Source organism: Leuresthes tenuis, unplaced genomic scaffold (assembly GCF_036924035.1).
Source record: "Leuresthes tenuis unplaced genomic scaffold, fLeuTen1.0.hap1 SCAF_15, whole genome shotgun sequence".
Lineage (NCBI taxonomy): Eukaryota > Metazoa > Chordata > Actinopteri > Atheriniformes > Atherinopsidae > Leuresthes > Leuresthes tenuis.
The window spans coordinates 24,339,295-24,360,598 of record NW_027325369.1 but is presented as its reverse complement, the minus strand read 5'-3'; the positions used below and the strand labels follow the sequence as shown (position 1 = coordinate 24,360,598).

Genomic DNA, 21,304 nt, shown 5'->3' with positions numbered 1-21,304 from the left:
AATATTTAAACTAAAATATGACTTCTGACTATAACACACATAAGGGATGCTTTATGGGTTGGTTGAATAACTTGTCAAACATGGAAACTTTTCAGATCCTAATCACTATTCATCTTCATCCGGCTCTCACCGACGTGTCATAATCTTCTCCAGGCCAGACATTTTTCTTTTTGCCCATCGTCTGGACATCTGTCGTTTTCCTCACAGCAAATGTCTTTCAGCAGTGACAACCAGTATGTCCCTGAGTCTGCTGATGACTGCTGAATCATTGATAGCACTATTACTGCCTGATCCATCTTCTAACCGCAGCAGTCTCATTTCTGAAGACGGGGCCAGTTTTTAATAGCTTCATCTCTGGCCATTTTTGGAAAAATGGGCACAGATTTTCAATTAGGAGAAGAAGCAAATGTTTCCACGCTTACAGCCTGCCTACCAGAGCTCAACATGTCTCATTTGCTTGATGGTTTTTTATGCCAGTAATGCTCCCATTCTGACTCCCCCTTAATTAAATCACAATTACAAAATCAGGCAACAGAAAGTAGTGACACCTTGTTTTAGATTTTATGAGGGTACAAGCTTGTTCTAATAATAACGGAGAGTCTCTTATGTGATGGATGTCTTTGCTTGCTGTTGGTTGCTGCACCCTCACATTCTTCCTACAGGTTGTATGCAGATTGCTGTTGCTTCACTAAGATAAGGTGGACAGATGCACGGCATGCATTGAACAACAACATGACCGTGAACTGGTACAAATTTACCCCTGTGAATAGTATGCACTGCAAAAGTAAACATATAATACAGTGGCAATATACACAAGATAGAGTTTTCCTGATAATCATTTATAGCATGTGGTGCCGAAGAGCAAAGTGCTTTTATCACTTGCAAGCAGCAATGTTCAGCTCTCAGAAACTCTCCACACCAAGCTACAACACCATTAACTTGTACATTCAAGAGATACAACATGCACTTTCTGTAGCTGTGCCAAGTGCTTCTGGTCTGTTGTCACCCTAAAGGGAGATAATGAGTTTTTCTTTCTATACAGCAATACTCAGTCCAAGGCTCATTATAACATGAGAACAAAAAGACGTAATCCTCTTCATCATGTTATCTCTGAGGGGGATTTGAGATTTTCAGACATGGATCGAATTGTACCAGTTTCAAAACGTTCCTTTTTTTGTTGTTGTTGTTTTGTATGAAAGGTTTGTTTTCAAAGGACAGATGGTGATCTCCATCAGTGATTATGATGTGCAGATGCATCTCTTGCTGTCTCTCCTCTTTCCCCTCTGTGACAGATTTACCAACAGAGTTGAAGCAGTAATTCTCCATTGTGGATGTTCAATAATTCATTCCGAGACACTCTCTCAAGCTTATTGTGAGAGAATGGTAATTATCTTGCCACACAACAGTGTTGCTCACTCCCTTTTCTCCGCTCTGAATCATGTGTTTGAAAAACGTGTTTTGCTGTAGATTTATGGGGCAGGTTTATGAATCATCCTTGAAAAACTTCCAGGGAGGACGATTACCTTTGATTGTGTAATGGTGGATGAGTAAATGAACTGTAGCATGCTGCACCTCTGCGTGTATATCTCGCTCTTTACTCCCCTCTCCTCTCTTACAAATCAAAGCAATGCTCTAATATTGAAGAATAAAACATGAAATGGCTTGAAAATGTTAGCATAGATTGGTAGATTGGATGGCCATAATGACTGTCAAATAGGGTCATTCATCAATTACAGAGAGATATCAGAGTAAACAAATGTGAGATTAAGAGCCCTCTTGGTGATAGTAACAACAATAACATGTCCATGTTCAGCATGTGTGGCTTGTACAGTGGTGTTAGCAACCAAATATTTGCTAAGATACACCAAGTGAGATTACTAAATTGTGTGTAAACTGTGTTTGACCTCATGATGACGCCAATTGGAAGCATTATGGATCACTGAGCTCGTTACAGTTCATCCTATGAGGAAATTTTATGGCAATCCCTCCAATGGCTGTTGCAACATTTTACTCAAAACCACAAAAATTGATCCTACAGAGTAAGAGAAGTCTTTTTGGTTTAATCTTCACTTGGTCTTAAAGATCTTAACTTTGCTGCATTATTTCAAACATCAGATGTATCAGTCTGGCCCGAAGTGGTGATTAAACCAACTTTCAATCCATCCAGATGGCTGAAAGAGGAAAAGTCATACACATAAACAGGTGTGGTGTCTCCAGCAAACAGCTTTATTTAGCATTTTTTTGAGCCCATCTGTCTGCCTCAGTGGAAAGTGTTCACTCATGTGCTCTGTTAAACGATGAATGAACAGTGGAGGAAGTAATGTGAAGAGTGTCCAGAAGCAAGCAATATAGAGAACAGAGGGATGCTGTGAGCCTGAGACTGTGACTTGACATCAGTTGTAAGAGCGGTGGGATAATGAGGGAACACTATACTATGAATAAGAGAAAACAGAGAATATCAGCTTTGCCATAGTGTAGCATCAGAGTGTGCGCATACACAATTCAATAACCAGTGAGATGTCCTTAGCAAATACAGTACTGCATTTTGTTGGCTGCTGGTAAGAATAATACAAAAAATATGTGAATAACCAGCATCTTTTTTATTGATTGTACTGAGGGATCAAATCACTGACTCCTCAATACAGCATCTCATCTTGCTCATACATGAATAAGGATTCAACCAAACAAATGAGACAGACTTAGAAATAGAATAAATAATGAGTCTTTCAGGTGTTTGTATCTTTCCTTAAGATGATTTAATACATCTCTAGGCACATGACATATGATACATGAGGGATGATACATCCATGAACAGAATGCTTAGATTAGATGCAGACTGCTACAGTTAAAATATTTTTTTAAATAAGATATTCATTTTCCAATCTAAATTAGAATAGGTCATTTCTGTAAATGTGTATTTGTGGTACTTCGTACTGTGGCCCAGGTTAATATATTTTATTCCTTCTCTTTTTCAACATTAAAATAGTTTGTTCTACAACACCTTTAGATAAAAACCCACAAGTCTGTGATATCTAGAATATGTCGTGACTGGTGGGCAATAGCACGGGAAAAAATCCATTTGACTGCTGGGGAGCTGTGTTGGGCCACACCTAATTTTAGGCAGCTAAAGTGTGATATGTTTGGGGCTCTGTCTGCGCCGGAGGTGTGATGTTTATCTTTGCCTCTGGGAATGGTGACAGATTTGTTTTTTTTTTCAATTGTCCAAGCCTCTAACCTCTGGCTATAATTGAATAAATCATCACAAATGCTGCCATACTACCTTACAAATATGTTGTTGTTTTTTTACGTAATCATTATGTTCTGTTATATTTTCCACTCAACACCCATCAATCTTTGTGGTCAAAGCTATTATAGTTGAAGGTCCCATAGAGTGTCAGTTTATATCACTATCAAATACAGAAATGTTTCGATTAGGCCGTTCAGCTTTAAGCCTCTTCACCAGTGTGGAATTGGATAAGACAGGTCAGCTTTCTGTATGTAGTCTGGTTAATTGACAAGAAACCTGTAAAGCTGCTTTGAGAATAATTTCAGGCTTGCTGCTTTGGTGTTTGCAAGTGATAGTATCCATTGTTTTTTATGGACTTTTCTGAGTAATATTTCAAATGTTATAGAAACTAAATAAGGCACATACAGCCTGAACTGTTTTAATTCACTATTACTGCTTTCATCAGCTTAAAAGTACTCTGATAAAACACACTCAGATGTTCCTCTCTAACTTCTATGTGTTTACCAGCTTCATAAGATCATACTATGTTGTACTAGTTGTGTCTCAAATCACATACTTCTGTACACTTGCTACTGTGAGAGCATAAATGTGTTCATACTAAAAACTATGGCGACATTCAGTAGTTGACTTGGTTATAAAGCAGAAGAGGAGGGACCACCAACCAATTTACAGCCAGTGTGAGGAGTATTTATCTTCAGTGCAGATAGCATTGCTATTTCTACCTCTCAATCTAATAGCAGCAGATTTATCAGCCACTGATATTCTGTGTGTTGTAGTTTTAATAGTTTGGCTATGCCTGTTATCATCCTTAGAATGTGTAGTAAGAGGCTTGACAACATGTTTTTGCAAAATATTACACTTAGCATAGTAGTAGTTTCAGCATGTGGTACTTGTAGGTTAAGAAAGAAAAAAAAACAGAAACAGAAGTTCTCACAGTTCACAGCTTATAGCTTGTAATGCTACACCAGAGTGGCCACATACATCTCTTAAAAACCATTGTACTTTTAGAATATTGGTCCAACTATTTCTTGAAGTTATGTTTTGTCGCTGTCATTCTTTTATTTTAGGCTAAATACTACAGACATTACCAATGTCTTTTGTTTTTCAGTTTTGTTTTTTTTTAAATTGCCAATTTCTTTCGTAACATGACATCCCAAACACAAATGGTATTAATTTATTTATTTTAATAATGGTACTTTAGAGATTTTGAAATTTGACCATCCACTGGTTGTACTCGTGTTTCTGGTGCCGGGATATTAGCAGTAGATCCTCTGGGCCCTGTGGGGTCTTTGTGGATTGGGCTAGCTTTCCACAGATGCTATCAGATCCCATCAGATTGGTATCTTGTGAGTTTGGAGGCCAGGCGAACACTTTAGACTCTATCATTTTCTTTAGCCCTTCCTGCTGGATAAGGCTGCTACTGTGTCATATCATCAAAATGTTCAAGTCGATGGTTAGACCAGAAAACATTTATTGACTGGGAGATGTTTGATTTTTAATATCTGATGGACAAAATATGAAATGTGACCAAACAACTTCTGTCTCCAACCCACAGATTGAAGACATTGTTACACGAATACAAGATGAGAAAGCAGGAGGTGTCGCTATCCGGACCGTCAAAAGCTTCCTCTCCAAGATCCCAAGTGTGGTATCAGGTTTGTGTTTGTGTAAACATCATCATAGTATATGTGTGTGTGCTTTACTGTATGTGGCTGTGTGTGATTGTACATTTACACATTCTGCAGTTCCTTTATAAGGGCTTATGTGTTGTTAATTTTGTGTGTATTTCATTGTATTTGCCAGCAAGTGACTCTGCAAAAAGATACAAATATGATTCAATAAAGCAAGTGTGACCTTTCGTTCTTATCTAAACTGCTGCTACTATAGATGGAGGCAGATGATGTCTTTACCGATAAGACCTTGGCTATCGAGGAAACAGCCTGTGGTGCGACACTGCCCTTGCCACCTACTTTCCTCCTTCTCCTTTATGTGTCTGTGCCTCTTTGTGTACACGCTGTACTCCTTTATGTTTGTGCTTGTGTATGAAATGAGTCACCAGCATTGGACGAGGGGGTTGCTCCCTCTCAACGTAAGATTGTGTCTGAGTCACTCCTTCACATGGCATCCTGACGGCCTCACGATCTCTCCCAGCAGCCTCTGCTAAGCACAAAGACGAGGCCACATATTCTGCTATCCAGGAGCAGAGGACAGCATTATGTTATATTTAGACACCTACTCAGCTTTGACTGGCAGCTTTAAGCACAGGCGAATCACAAAGACCTCTCCAAGGCTTATTTGTGTTTGTACATTGCAGCTTTTGTTGAAACAGTTGCAGATTTGCACTTCTAACCAATGTCCATCTCTGAATAATAGGGGCGGACATTGTTCAGTGGCTGATGAAAAACCTCTCCATCGAGGATCCCGGTAAGTCTGCTGAGAAATCTGTCAATAAATGTCAACACCACAGAGCTCACAATAGAGAAGGAAGGCAATTTCATATGTCTGCGTGCTCTCACGTCATCAGCTGAAGCCATCCACCTCGGGAGTCTGATCGCAGCCCATGGCTACATCTTCCCCATCTCTGACCACGTTCTGACACTAAAGGATGATGGAACCCTTTATCGCTTTCAGGTACAGAAAGGTCCACTGAGGGATTGTCCTTAATGTGTGTTAGTCTTTGAGTGTAGAATAATGAGATGATGGTTGTTTATCACAGGGATGTGTTTACTGTGTGATGCTAATGAGAACAATCCTTCCTAAGCCTATTACTCATCCCACCAAGGTCGATACTATATATCCCTGTTGGAAGCTGCATCAGAGCGAGAGGATGGCCACAGAACAGGGCCTACGGGTCAGCCGTGCAGCTTGTCAGAAAGGTGTTTTTTCATTTGCTCCATCTTATCAACCATTAATTTGACAGGTCCCTCCAATGGCTATGGCTCTATAACGACTCATGATCATGGGACATTGCCATCTTAATCCTGCAAGCCAGTTAGAGTAGACGAGCCCCCTGATGGGAGGCTCTGAGCCGGCTGCGTGCTGGGTCTGCACTTTTCCCTGTCCCTGCTCCGCCTCTTCAATCTCCCCCCGAATGCGTTTATCTTCACCTTATTGCTCAAGATTAAAAGCTATAATTGTGCCTGTGCACACTTGCTCATTCAGCATTGGCTAAATATTTTTCTTCTGGTGTTGATGCAACAGGCTCACATCATCAGAACCTCTGAAAAGAGTCCACACTGCATCTGAAATGAACTGTCCAGTCTGCATGGCAATGCTGTTAGAAACAGTGCTGCTCTCAAATAAATACTATGCTGGTAGAAGTCCCAGATTTAATGCAAATTGTGTATTGACAAACCTAATGTACTCTGAGCTGAGATGACAGTGCCCAGAATGAAGAAAGTTGACATCTTATCTTCATTATGTTGAAACTATCTCATTCATCAGTATCAGTTTTTTCCTCAAGCTAATTACCTTTTTGACAAAAAACGCAAATGAAATATGTGGTTGACAAGTTCTAATTTTGCACCGTTATTAAGAATGCATGACAAATGGGAGTTATATATTAATAATGGACTTGGAAATGAACTGTGAATCTGTAATATCAGTTGCAACAGACAATAAAATATGGATAGAGAGAATATAGCTGCCATTCCTCCCCAGATATTTATATAATCACATGCATGTCACAGATCACAGTCGAGCAAACCTTCTTGGCTCATCATGCAAGATAAGTGCAGAGAAAATGTGTGTTGTAGGATGAATGAGATGGGAGGATTTTATTGTTTATTTAGATCATGAGAGCACAAAATTTAAGAATGCAATATCAATTTTATGAGGAAATAAACCAAGTTTGCCTGTGTTCCATTTCTCTTTTCACTAGTCTCCATACTTTTGGCCTTCAAACTGTTGGGAACCTGAGAACACCGACTATGGTAAGTTACACACGGTCTGTCGATTTTAGCCTCTTTCTCCATACTAGCTAAGACCTCCCTAATGCTTTAAGCTGTGTCTCTTTCTCCAGAACTGAAAGCTCTCACTGTAGATCTGCTGTTGACACTCACTGAGTATTGATCCACAGGACCATTCCCTGTAATATATCTGCCCCTGAGGAACTTCCACCAGAGTGAATCCTGTGGGATAATATTAGCAAATAAAAGGACAGAGACTGATTTGACCACATCTCTGGGTCCCTGCATGGCGTTTATAGTATTCACACCTTGTTGTTATAAAAAACATAGCCTACCTGCTCCAGTAAGACATTCATTAATTTATCATTATGCAAATTAGACATTTGAAAAAAAACAAAAAAAAAACAAACAAAGCTACCGATTGAAAATGTTCAACCTTTCTGATGGACCAAGCTGCCCTCTTCATGTCTCTGTTTCCTTCTCCCCCCTCCAGCCATTTACCTGTGCAAGCGCACCATGCAGAATAAAGCCAGGCTTGAGCTCGCTGACTATGAGGCTGTAAGTAAATTGTTATTTTGATTTAGCAGTAACCAATAAGCTCAGTCCTATCCTTGTACATTGATACATATGATGTTTCCAGTCTTTGGAACCAACCAAATAGCTCCAGTTATGACTGAAAGGCATTATCAAATGATCAAATTTCTTTTCAGGCGCACCATTTGATTGCAGTCGTTTCCGGGCCCTAAAATGTAAACAAAAATATCCTCAGGTTTGCATGGCATTAGCAGATCAATACAGCCTCAGGAGGCACATTGCTGCAGTGCTGATCCTTCGCTGTTACTACACAACAGCAATATATGGTACTTTAATATTCTAAATGACTCAACTATTGTCCAGTAGACTTCCTTTCTCTCGGATTCAGGTCAGATTATACCTCCAGGAATTGTTGCTCTTTGCTAACATGCCTACCGGTTGGAGTTTTTCTCTTTGTAATGAGGTCACATACAATGTCTTCTCTTTTTTTACTTTGCTAATATGTATTTCTGGTGTTTGTGTGTTCTGTGGGTTTTATTTGAGTTTCTTTAATGCCGAAAGCATAACTGAGCATTTCCTCTTCTGAGATACAGCCTATACTCTAACTAAAGTCTTAAATCCACAGGTTTATACAACACAAACCTGAGACACCTGAGACAAACTAATGAGGACATCCTATGAACAAACCCAATTACAATCTGTCACATTTCACTTTTTTGGTCCAAAGAGGCTTTTCTTTATGCTGTAGGAACAGAGCCAGCTGGCCCGGTCCCAGTCGTTGCAATCTGTACTGGTGATATGTCCCATTTGGTGACACGTTGCAGTTAACAGTCAGTTGTAGGGCCAACACAGAGATCAACAACCATGCAATTTAGAATGGCCAATTAACAATTAACAACAGGCACATTTTAGACTGTGGGAGGAAGCCAGGATAACCAGAAAACACCTGCTGCCCCACCCAAGATTCAAACCAGGAATCTCAAATAACACATGCTAATATTTTAAAAGTTCAACTTTAATCCTGCAATATCCAATTAATTCTGATAATTTCCTCTTTTCGCTCAAAGCAGACTTTAAACTCTATTACTGACTTATATACAATTATATATAATTAAAGAAATTGCAAAAAAGAAAAACTTCCTCCTTTAAGTACTTTTTTCCCTAATGTGACCCTAATGCTTTCTCATAAATCTTTATTGATTGTTTACTAAAGGCAAATCTTACAGAGTTCAGACATCGCTTTACTGAGAGTCTCACATTTACTGAGCAGACATGAGTGTGGTGTCAATTCCATCTAATTCTCAGAAAAGTTTGCCAATAAGTATATTTTTGAATGCTGTTTCTTTAAAATTACAAGAGAGAACTATTCAACAATGAAAATATTTTAGAAAAAGAAAGCACGACTGCTGTTCTTCCAGCACAAATTGAGGTGATGGCAGTTCTTATGGCGCAGTATCAAAGTGAAAGGATATTAATCTGATGGCCTTGCAGAGTTACAAAACTCTTATAACCCTTTTAATTCTCCTCTAACGTCACGCCTGATTGGTTCCCCCAGGAGAACCTTGCCCGGCTGCAGAGGGCTTTTGCCAGGAAGTGGGAATTTATCTTCATGCAAGCTGAAGCTCAAGTCAAGTGAGTGCATATCTGATTCACACTTTGCTTCTTGATATCAGTGTTGTGCTAATGTGTGAGGTGTGAGAGCTGTTGATGAAATCAGGTTGTCTCTTGTAGTCCTAGAAAATTCTTACCTTTGGCTCTGTGCCTGATGAGAGTGCTATTCACCAAAGGTGCGACGTCAGTTGCATATTTGGGCTAATTCTTCTCTCACTGATCATGCTGTTTATCTGCCCCAATTTGACTCAGGGGTTACTTGTCACAAATGCAGAGCATATTTCCCAGTAGAATTTAGCACATGAACACTTGCAAATTTCTTTGTGAGACTGCAATCTGGTGGCTGGTATGTGTAAGCACAGCATGAATCTTTGGCATTCAGTTAGAATACTGTTATTCCACCTTATCAATGAAAAAAAACTCTAAATCATGTCACCATTTCCTGCCCGCTGCTTTATACAAGTAAGGGTCATGTTGGAGGCAATGAGATTTCTTTTATCAGGAGAGCACGGACCTATTAGTAAATGTCAGTTATGTAAGAGCTTGGCTTCACCAGAGGCAACACCAGGCATCGGTTAGTGAAGAGAACAGATAGGTCAAGACCCATATTCCTCAGCTTTTTGCTCTGCGGTCTGAGTTTGGGAAAATGTGTACCTTAAGTCTGAGATGGGATTGTGATTTGTTTATGCTGTTTGACTTGATATTTTAGCCGTATGAGCTCTATATATGTGTGTTCTGTTTTCTCTGCTCACAGGATTGACAGGAAGAAGGACAAGGCAGAGAGGAAGATCCTTGACAGCCAGGAGAGGGCGTTCTGGGATGTTCATCGGCCCGTGGTGAGTTTCATGAAGCGAAAGAGTACATTTGTTGAAAAAATACAGCAGGTGTAAACTAGATTTACATTTAAAGCCTGAAAACATCATATTCAACTCCACACACTGTTCCACTGAAGGTTTTCTTGTTGATAGCAGAGTCATGCAAGGCCTTTGTGAGCATGGCAGCGCTTAATAAAGAAAAAGCATCATATTGCATGTGCAGAACAGGCACGGACAATGCATGCTGGGAAAAAAAAAAGTGTTATCTGACCCAGAAACACATTGTGTCTCCTGCTGCCACCAACAGCCGGGTTGCGTCAACACCACAGAGATGGACATCCGCAAGTGCCGAAGAGAGAAGAACCCACACAGGGTGAAAAAGGTGAGACCAGGGCACACGACACTGCTGTGCACTTGAAGTTTCTTAAATATCAGATCAATGTTGACTTTTGCTAAGCTTGCCATCCCACAGCTGTCCCAGAAGTAGCTGCGCCGATAGACTCCCCTGAAGTTTTTATTGATTTAACTGCTCAGTTACAGTTTGTGTAGATAATTATTTTAGACCAGAGACAGATTAGAATCCTTGCTTCTATCTTTAAAATAACTTTTTTAATTAATTCCACACAGTTAATATGTGCATATAATCAATATAAAGGCAATAAGATTAGAACTTTAGTTACATAAAAAAACCTCTTTGTTGTTGCTGATGGAAGGCGAGCAGCGGTGGAAGTGTCAAAAGTTTTTATTTACATATGCTCAATTATCTTATTTGTTTATCTTTATTTACAGTTTCTGTATGTGAAGAAAAATATATATTTTTTCTTGTGATCATTAAGTAATATTTTACTAAAAGGGAACAAAAAACTTTATAAATGACCATTTATAGGCTATTTATAAAAAACATCTTTAGATTGTGTGTGTGTTACTATATTTTTAAACTTTATATTACTTTACTCTTTTATTATTTTCAAGTGAAAGTTGCTGAATCATAATAATCCAATGTTCTTTAATTTATGTATGTATTTACTGAGGGGTGACAATTGTTCAGGTAGAGCTGTTTGCCCACATTTTCTGGGATTAACAGTTTGATCTACAGTACCACCACATGCCTAAGTTTCCTGGGAAAGACACTGAAATCCAAGTTGCCAAATACACCTTTCATGGCATCCATGCGTCCTCTGGTGTGTTGGTGTGAATGAGAAAACACGTTGTAAAATATTTTGTAAAATCTTGCTTCATTTAAAAGGTGCTACATAAGTACAGGCCATTTAAAATGAAATGCACTGCATTAATTACAAGAATGTACAAAAATGACAAAGAAACACAGGTTCAAAACGTCTATTAATCGCCTTTTGAAGCCTGCCATGTGAGGTGTAATTGTAAAAAAGGAAGTCACCTTCAAGTCTTTAAACCCCCAATTCCCTGACACAATCCTGAGACTTGGTCTCACAACAATTATCCAACACCAAACTGGAGCAAAACACCAACGCCATCAAAACAAATCTATGGCCAACCTGCCTGTCCCTTTATCCCTCTCCAGTCAGTCTATGGAGTACCAGATGATGGCCAGAGCCAGCCGAGTCCCATCCACATCAGCTCCCAGCCGCCCAGAAAGCCCACCAAAGAGGATGTTCAGAAGGAGGTAAATCACAGTGAGACCACATTTACCATAGGTCATTACCACCTGCCCGCCTCGCTCATCCATCATAAAGACAATCAGAGACGTAGACTGATGAGATGTCACCCCATTTAGCCTCCACATTTGTCTCCCTCCCCCAGATTACCTTCTTGAACATCCAGCTGGACAGACACTGTATGAAGGTTTCCAAAGTGGCTGACAGTCTGATGAGCTACACAGAGCAGTTCATGGAGTATGACCCCTTCGGGTCGGCCGTAGAGCCCTCCAACCCCTGGATCAGTGACGACACTACCTTCTGGGACTTGGAGGCAAGGTGAGCTTGAGGGGCCATGTTGGGATGGGGCCTGTGAGTTCACTGTGGGCCAACAATGCTGAGGTCAGATGCAGCGCAGAGGTCTCTGTGCTGCTGAACCACTGCTGTGATGAATTAGTGTGGCCTGTCTGTGTGTATCTCATCTCAAATGACCACCAACTGTAGCCTTCCAAAAGGTTGATTGTGGGCTGAAAAAAAATGTTCTCTCTATTTCATTTCCTCTGTCTTTGATTTGTTTTGCTTTCAGCAGTCGAGACCCCAGCCAGCAGCGGGTGAAGAAATGGGGCTTCTCCCTGGAGGAGGCACTGAAGGACCCAGCAGGGCGAGACCAGTTCCTGAAGTTCCTGGAGTCAGAGTTCAGCTCAGAGAACCTGCGGTGAGACAGTCGCTCAGATCACTGACATTCTGTTGGATTTAGCATGACTTTGCCTTTAAAGTTGAAGGGTTGTGCCTCAGATTTTACACATCAAAGTTTGCATGTCTTATATAAAACTTATTTTGTTGCTGCAGGAAAGTTGGTTTATTCCAAAATCCCATATTACTCAATATTGGGTGAATACTTCGTAATCAAGTTTACACCATTTGTTGAGCTAGTTTGACCACAAGAAAGTTTAATAAACAAAAAAAAAATAGTTTAAGACTTAGTTAACAAGTTTCAAGAACTTTCTACATAAACAGAAATGTAAGACATTCATCATTCACTGGCCTACAGACTATCAAGTCTGAGGATTTTTCTTCTTCCTGGATTTGTTTATCTGGAAAGGCAGTTGGAATCTAGTAAAATACATCAGATCAGGTGGGAGAAGACACCCCAACATTATTCAAAAGCTACAGTCCAGGCAGTGTTCCACTTTTCTTAGTTGTAAGATTTTTTAGACTGAATAAAATTCAAACTCAGATTTATTTTATTCCAAGTGTCTGTTTAAGAGTAGAAATGGGTTGCACAGGTCCCGCTTTATTTCACGAATGTCCAGCTCTTTCATTCGTATCGGTTATACTTGAGTACAGTTAATGATTGATGAAAGATCAGAACAGCAGCATGGTGGAGGAGGAAGGTTAATGCTATAATCATTATTAACCTTTATTTATACAGGTAATCCCATTGAGACATGAGGTCTCTTTCTCAAGAGAAAACCTGTAAGGAGACTTTGGGGCATTTATTTCTTTGCTGCTTTAAAACTGAATATTTGCTGACTAAAAGACTGTACACCGGTATGATTCAGGAGAACTGCTCCTTTGATAAAAAATACTGATAAATGTCTCATATATGAGCTGTTTTGAGCTCTCTCAGCTATTTAAAATTTTTTTTTTTTTTTTAAAAAGGGGGAGTCTAAACTTTACATCACTTGTGCCAAAGAGCTAAAATAGCAAACACTGTGTTGGCCACCAAATTTTTCCAAACCCAATCATATAGTGAAGTACTGATTGTGGGCTCATTTAATTACTTACCTTTCATACAGCATTTGTTGAGCTGCTGCAACTAAAATGAATCTCCCAGCACCACCCAAGAATTGAGTAAAACATGTAGGTTTACATAATGTATCTGTTCATTGATTATATTCTCCCTTTTGACCCTGGATGTCTCTTTAGTCTAGGCTGCATCTTTTATTCAGTCATCATTGCATCACATTTGGTGGCGTGATAGTTCAGAACTTTAGCGTAGATTCCGAAAACACAGGTCTCACTCCCTTTTTATTATGAAGCTGTCATTTTTTTCCTCTAATTTACGGTTTTAAGTTGGAAGACATTAAGTTTACAACAAGAATAAAAAAAAAACACTGTCTTAAGGGGTTGGAACGATGGCTTTATCAGAATACTGTATAAAAGAGTGAATAAAGTCCTGAGGAGGCTGTCATTAAATAGATATGATACTGTTGTAGGTTCTGGTTGGCGGTGCAGGATCTGAAGCGAAGGCCACTCCAGGAAGTGTCCTCCAGGGCTCAGGAGATCTGGCAGGAATTTCTGGCTGAGGGAGCGCCGAGCTCCATCAACCTGGACTCTCACAGCTACGAGCGAACCAGCCAGAACCTCAAAGACCCCGGACGATACAGCTATGAGGATGCTCAGGTGGACTGTGTTTCTCCTCCATAGATGGATTCACATGGCTTTTTATGTTGATGCATGCACACACTTACACGAGTCTGAACAAACACCAGAGCCATGCAGTTTCAACTGTACAACCATTGGCAATTGGCCCGAAAATGGGCCAAATCTCCCCTCCTTGTACACTTAACAGTGCTCTCTAAAATGTGTGCTTTTAGAGAGATAGCTAGCACAGCTAGCACACACAGTCCAGCCACTTATTTCCCCCTCTCATCCTCTTGCCCACAGAAACACTGAACCCCACTCATGCTACACAAGTGAATGAATGAGAGGGATAAAAAAAAGAGAGGAGTGAGGAAGAATGACGGAGTGTGTTTGTGCCAGGGCTTAATGAGGCGAGTAATGCCGTGAACAGGTTGTTCAGTTGGTCCACCATGGATTCCTCTGGTTTCAAAGTGAGCTGGTGATGTGTGATGTGCAGCGCCTCTTACTGGCAGGACATTACTCTCACTGTGCAGAGCCTTCGTTTACACATGTGCTTGCTGCATTAACATAGCTATGCCTTTCTTGATTTTTTTCCACTAAAAGCCTTCCTCCTTGTATCACACAACATTCACTCATCTGTTTCTCTGTCTCCTGCAGGAGCACATATTCAAGCTAATGAAAAGTGACAGCTATGCACGCTTTTTGCGATCCAACATCTACCAAGACCTCTTGTTGGCCAGGAAGAAGGTGAGCTGCACTCACTGACTCCAACTTCTTCACCACATTTAACATGACATTTTGGCTCTTATTGCATTCATCATATCGGTAGGATTTCTCATCTTTAATTTAAAAGATCATCCCTGGTATGTGTCTGCTTTACATAAGCAGGGAAAAATTTGATTCTTTATCAACGTTAAATGCTGAAACATAATTAGAGACAGTGGTGGAATGCATCTTAATGCGGTCAGAATTCCGTTTTATTCTACTATATTTTGGCAGCGCAAAACTATTCGACAGTGTAGTTATTAGATGTTGCACATTTAGATTAATACAAAAATGATGCTATGTGATTATGCTGTTTAGGACATTCCAGATAGCTACATGAGTATGATCTACAATATCAGATTTTCATCTTGACCTAAACATAAAGGGAAACCAATTGAACTCTGAACATGAACTGCTCATTAATATGTCCCTCCTCAACATTTCTACTTGATTTACTGTGTTCTTCGTTAACCACTCAGGATCATGTTATTCTGCTGCATGACCAACCTTCTGTTGAGATTCAGTTGATGGACAGGTATCCTAAAATAATAGAATTACCCATAAAATGTAAAAGAAATTGTTTCAATAATCACAGCAAAAACTTCTAGGCCTCGATGCGGTAAAACAGGCCCAAACCATGATACTGCCGTCACCATGCTTCACAAACGGATTGCTGTAGTGTAGTTTTTTTTTCCTTTTTTTCAAAAGTTATGCTTAGTTTAAAACATACAGTTCTACCTCGGTCCTTTTTGCTAAAAAAAAGACAAAAGAAGTTTTTAAAAAGTTTGATATTTTGTCTCATTTATCCGACCCTCTTTATTTGCTTTTAGGACTTTTATGAAGATCTTGTGATGTTTTAAGGACTCAAACTCACATTATTCCTCACACATTAAGTTAACCAGCAGTATGTGTGATACAATTTGGCTGTGATCCAATGAAGTAACAGACAAATTTATTCTGAAATGAGCCATTGTTCATAATAAGTCGTGTATTCTTGCCTTCAAAAACAAAGGTAAACAGTATTTCTGGTTACAAGTCTTTTTGAGTAAAACCCTGTATTCAGTATTTCTGCTCTATTGTATTTTTTTAATAATAAGATATTTTATGATATTCCACCACTTGTCAGTGATCGGAAACAAAGTAATCAAATCAACTAAAGATTTAAGATGTAGAGATCCAACTAAAATAATTCAATAATGGGCCACATTGATGTCTTGGTGAGACTTGATGGTCAGAATCCGTACTGTACGTGAACTCTGAAAGCATCATGAGACCAACTGTGCCCAAAGTATAGGTGCCAGGAAGCTTCTGAATTATTTAGACAGTTAAGGGAACAACATGACATCATATGCCAAATGCAGGGAAACTGCTGTGTGAAAGGGGAACACTGTAGAATCTAACAGTGCACAGGTGTTACAGAACAGCTGATGGCTGATATTTAACCTATTGACTAAATCTGTTTTATGCTATTTTCTGTACCTCGTGTATAATAATCTCTGAGTTTTGCACAGCTAAACACTCACTTTGCTGTTTAACTGTGTGGTATGGGGCTTTTTAGTAGATCACAGCTTCCTTTGTTCATGCTGGCCTTTCTGCCCTCTCTCATTTGGACACTGCTCCCTCTGCTGGCCTGTCACTGATCCCACTCCATGTCCCCAAATTGCAACTCCCGCACTGTCTTTGGCCCTCGTTTCTGCAATGCTTGGCCTGCCCTTTTATCCCCCCCTTCACTAATGACATCACTTCCAACCCCCGTCAACTCCCATACCTGACCCAAACACTCACCCTGCTTCCCCCTCCCAAAACAGCAGCCAGCAGACACTGAACAGGGCCGCCGCACCTCCTTGGAGAAGTTCACCCGCAGTGTGGTAAGTCATTTGGAGCTGGGGCTGTTCATATCACAAACCACACCGGCTGGCTCACTATCAGTGGCTTTTTGCAATTACAACCATATTACACTCTATTGTGGCTTTTTAAACCTGTAATGGGGTGTCATGCTTGTCGTGTGGATGGTTGCAGCCAAACATTTGATATGAAACCACTTTGTTGGTAGATTCTGTGGGTCTTTCTCTGTCAACTCAATCAGGAATTCCTTCCTCAAATTTTTTAATTCTCTCGAGAATCGTTTGAATCGTAAATCAGTTATGTATTTACAGTCACTTATGCAGAATGTGGGTCAGATAACTTGATTCCTGAATTTAGATGAGTTTGAAAAGGCTGCCTAGAAAAGCTGAATCATTTTATTTCACTCATGGGATTGTATATGTACAGCATCTGCAAGGCTTTGACCAGTTTTGCACATCTTACTATCAAGATTTTTTTTTTCCAAATGCCAGCACCTAAAAATAAGTCAGAGCACACTGTTTTTTGTTTTTTTTAATAATTCAAAAGTTAAAAATCCATGTTTGGTGGATATTTGAGCAGTTTCAAGGCCACAATGGGTTTAAAATGGTTGAAAAGCTCCACAATGAAAAGGTCACAATTTGCATATTTGGAAAACTAAAAAAGAAATCACTATCATTTCCTGTCGTCTCTATTTCAACACATGAACCCCATCCTGATCCCCACTGAAATGTTCAACTCAAGCCACACCCTGTTAGCCATGATACCCATAACACAAATATATTTGTCATATCCTCCGATCAATGAGAGTAAATCAAATTGATTGATCTGTATTTTTTATTCATTTTTGTGTGCTTTCCTTTATTTGAGAATCCTGTTTCCTTGTGTTGTCAATGATTAATGATAAAGACATGAATGAAAAAAGTTTAAAAAGAATAAATGAATGAATGAATGAATGAACATATAACACATCTTGGTTAATAAATTATGTAAAAATATTTAAGATTTTGACTGTAAACTTTGTCAGTTTGATCAATTATCTCATGAAAATTCTTCTACAAAAGCTGAATTTGATATAAATCCAATCTGACTGTCACATTCAACCTAAAGATTTGCCCTTTTAAATGTATAAAAGCTGCTGAAAATACTGTGGAGGAAATATAAGTGAACAGACTTTATTTCAGTTGATTTTACCTGGAAATTTCCACAGTAGGCTTCTTACACATATTTCTTTCTTACTGTTCAGTTGTTATTAAGATGTTATGTTTGACTATGCAAAAGAGGAGTAATCTATATCAATATTCAAAATAATATTGAACGTTTATTGATTTGCTTCAAAGAAATGTGATGTGTTTCCACTAGAAGATTCCAAGAAAAAAAGAACAACAAAAAGGCTTTTTCCATCTTTGGGCAGTCTTAGCATGCCAGTTGCTGCCAGATTAAACTTGTGGTGAAACTGTGCAGATACACATACTCATACATATAAAAGTGTATTTATTAAGAGAACACATATTAGTTGAATATATACAGACATAATTGTATATATTAATTTTACTTTGATTTCTTCAAAGTAAAATCCCTTTCAACGTTTTCACTGTGTTTTCACGCAAGAAAGCCAATTAAATGTGTCTGATTTACCAGGGCCTTGCAGATGTCCCTTTTTTTTATCATGATAAGTATTCAACTTTTTTAAGTTGCCTTTTTGAATGCTTAAAATGTTGATGATTTAGGTGAAAATTGTAAATCCCACCTACCATCTGTATGAAAGGTTGATCCCCCCGTGGCTCTGACATTTCTCTGCCACATAGTTTCACCTTTCATGAGAAAAACAAATAAACCAAAATGAAAAATATGAGGAGGGCAAATTCTTAGAAATGGTTTAAGTGACACGGATTACCCTCTCTGTGATTTGTAGAGTACTTCTGCTTTCATCATCTCAGTCCTGTGATGTATTTTCATTTTAATTGACCTTCCAGGGGAAGTCTTTGACGGGAAAGCGCCTGACAGGCCTGATGCAATCGTCCTGACACAGCCTGTGCTGGAGTGGCGCAGCCAGACCCTGTTGCTGGGATGACTGGTGCACATGGGCCAGGGCGGGGGCACAGACAATGGAGCTGGACTGGCTTGGGCTGCTGTGGAGGTACTCGGACCCTGCTTCGAGGCCTGCTGCCATACTGGTAGTGCAGCACTTACTGGGGTGAACACCTCAAACAGAAACACAGAGGAAAAGACTATGCTGACAGGAGGAACCCCAGCCAACACATCACATGGCATGCAGCATAATGTATAAGCACATCCAGACTAGGGCTGCCCCCTCTTCATCACTTAGGCGGAAAACCGGTTGTTAGACTTGACTGAGCTTATCAGTTTTTATTTTCAGATTGTTTTATTTATGCGTTGACTGGATCTCTGGTATTTGCCACAACAATTAAAAGGATGCATACTGTCTATCCAAAAATACCTGCTGGTCCTAACTCGGACATAAATACATGAAAAGACTCATTAACAAAAATCACACAGGTCTATTTCGCAGACATCTCTGCTCTAACAAGGCAGCCAGCAATAACTACAGTCTGAGATCGCTTTTTGTTTTCTTTTGAGAAATGAATCCAACCTCTTTTTATATTCTAGAAACTTCAATTATATCTGTTTGGTTTTTTTTATGAACATGATATGTCAGTGAAATAGTCAGCACAGTGTGACAGTGACAGACAGAATACAAAGCCCCAGACATATTCTATATAATGAAATCTGTAAAACTGTAGGTATAATTTTTCATGCTTCATTACATTCCAGAATCTGGCACAAGGGCTTAATGTAGCAATCACACTCCACTATTGCATGTTTCATCCAAATGTCCTTGTTGAGAATTAATGTTCCAACAACAGTTCATTGTAATGAGACTTGTGACTAAGATGAATTTATTCCGGTTGGTTTGCTTCCACCACAACTTCCAGGCTTCAAGTTGCATTTTTTTTTAGGATCCATAATGAATTTATCATTTCCAAAAGTCTGTCTGAAAAACTTAGAGGCCTAAAAATGGGGCTCATGTGTATGGTCGTGTGAATCATTGTGAATTGAGCTCTTAGTTTAGGAACAGTTACAGAAAGCACAGTCACGTGTGATATAGAATCCACACGTTTTTGGCTCCTACTAAACCCTAGTGAAGTACTTCAAGTTTTCAGTGCCATTGGTCCATCTAGTGGTGCGTAAACCACAGGACCACAAGAGAGTGTTAGAGAACGGTTCTCCGTGTTCACATCACATCGAACGACATCGTCATGTGGCTGAACGCTGATATGACAAAGCCTACCACCCATTGTGGGATCATTTATGTTTTGTTGCTTTGTTTGCTGCATGAATATCACGTTTTATTTTTTTAAACCAATGGCCATTTTTGTTTTTCCATCTTATAATGGTGTGTTTTAATGTGGAAGATGGAGCATGTTGGACTGTGATAAAGTGGAGAAGATGGTTGGACTCTCCAAAGACAGCGCACACTCGGAGAATTTGGCCCTGAACTGGAGCAGCACTCATCTGTGAATGGACATCTGAGCTCTGAAATGGGCTGAACTGTGAACACTGTGACTCGTGATGGGTGCCGTTACGGTGAACATCAAGGCCTCTCTGCTCCACTGTGGGTTCAACCGTCTTCGACACGCAGGAAGTGCTCAGGCTGAGGACATTTTTTATCTCACAGCCCCTCCAGGAGGCCAGTGACTGCAACAGTGACAAACTGGAGTGCGCTGCTGTATAAGTCTCTCATCTGTTATTTTCTATTAGTCATTGCAATGCACTGTACAGGTCATACTACTAATTATATTAGTATCTTAAACCAGTAACCTCTTGAGTATAAAGTAGAGAGATGCATAACTCGAGTTGATGTACCAAATGTTATCCTCAGCACAAACACAATGACACTATGTACTGTGTGCATTGTAAATGTAATCTGGTTACAATTCATTATCCAAAAGCACATTTTATTATGATATGGGCACATTACTATGCATGTAACATATTCAGGGTATTTTGTGCTTTTAGTTTTTCGATCAGCAAGATAACTACTGGCACTCTAAAACACTCAAACAAATGCTATCTGTTCATGGGTACCAAATAATAAAATCTCTGGACCTGTCTGCCCTGTGCTGCCATTTGCTGCTGTTTCGTGTCATAAAACGCATGAAGGGCAGTGTGTCTCCTCAGTTTTGGCTGACACCTGCCAGGCGAAACTCAAAAGGTGAATGGGGGAAACATTTGAGCAAAAGGATCTCAATTTCATCATTAGATTAAAGCAACAGTTTTTTTTTTTTTTTATTAGAACTGTTCTGAAATGTTTGCTAAAGTAAGCTTTAGCTTAATAAATCTGTGCTGATTTGCAAACATTTCTGAGATAGAAAACAAAACACTGGCTAAAACCCAGTTCTGGATTTTCAAAGCATTTTGGTGATATATTAGAAATATGTCAAGAAATTTGACGTTTACAGAACAAATCAATTATTTTCTCATTAAATAAATCTACTGAGTTGTGCTTTTCGTAATAAAAATGAACCTAAATGTGCAGATCAAACATTTTCTTTCTGCTACATCTGCCAAGTTAGGGAC

General features: G+C 39.4%; 1 protein-coding gene across 10 annotated transcripts in view; it reads left to right on the top strand.

Moving 5' to 3' along the window:
* The window catches only part of LOC140270352 (regulator of G-protein signaling 6-like), a 46,165-nt gene extending 25,327 nt beyond the window's left edge, over positions 1-20,838 (top strand). The window contains exons 3-17 of one of the 10 annotated variants that reach the window (XM_072365492.1): positions 4,803-4,902; positions 5,621-5,671; positions 5,772-5,878; positions 7,128-7,179; positions 7,649-7,713; positions 9,245-9,321; positions 10,055-10,136; positions 10,423-10,497; positions 11,656-11,757; positions 11,895-12,067; positions 12,315-12,443; positions 13,948-14,134; positions 14,753-14,842; positions 16,672-16,728; positions 18,679-20,838. In XM_072365492.1, the coding sequence (XP_072221593.1) occupies positions 4,803-4,902; positions 5,621-5,671; positions 5,772-5,878; positions 7,128-7,179; positions 7,649-7,713; positions 9,245-9,321; positions 10,055-10,136; positions 10,423-10,497; positions 11,656-11,757; positions 11,895-12,067; positions 12,315-12,443; positions 13,948-14,134; positions 14,753-14,842; positions 16,672-16,728; positions 18,679-18,729 (1,398 nt within the window). In that variant the 3' untranslated portion in view covers positions 18,730-20,838. Of the gene's footprint in view, positions 1-4,802; positions 4,903-5,620; positions 5,672-5,771; positions 5,879-7,127; positions 7,180-7,648; positions 7,714-9,244; positions 9,322-10,054; positions 10,137-10,422; positions 10,498-11,655; positions 11,758-11,894; positions 12,068-12,314; positions 12,444-13,947; positions 14,135-14,752; positions 14,843-16,668 lie in introns of all 10 variants that reach the window. The other 9 variants (XM_072365493.1, XM_072365490.1, XM_072365491.1 and 6 more) reach the window with 9 other exon arrangements.
* Positions 20,839-21,304: the final 466 nt, after the last annotated feature.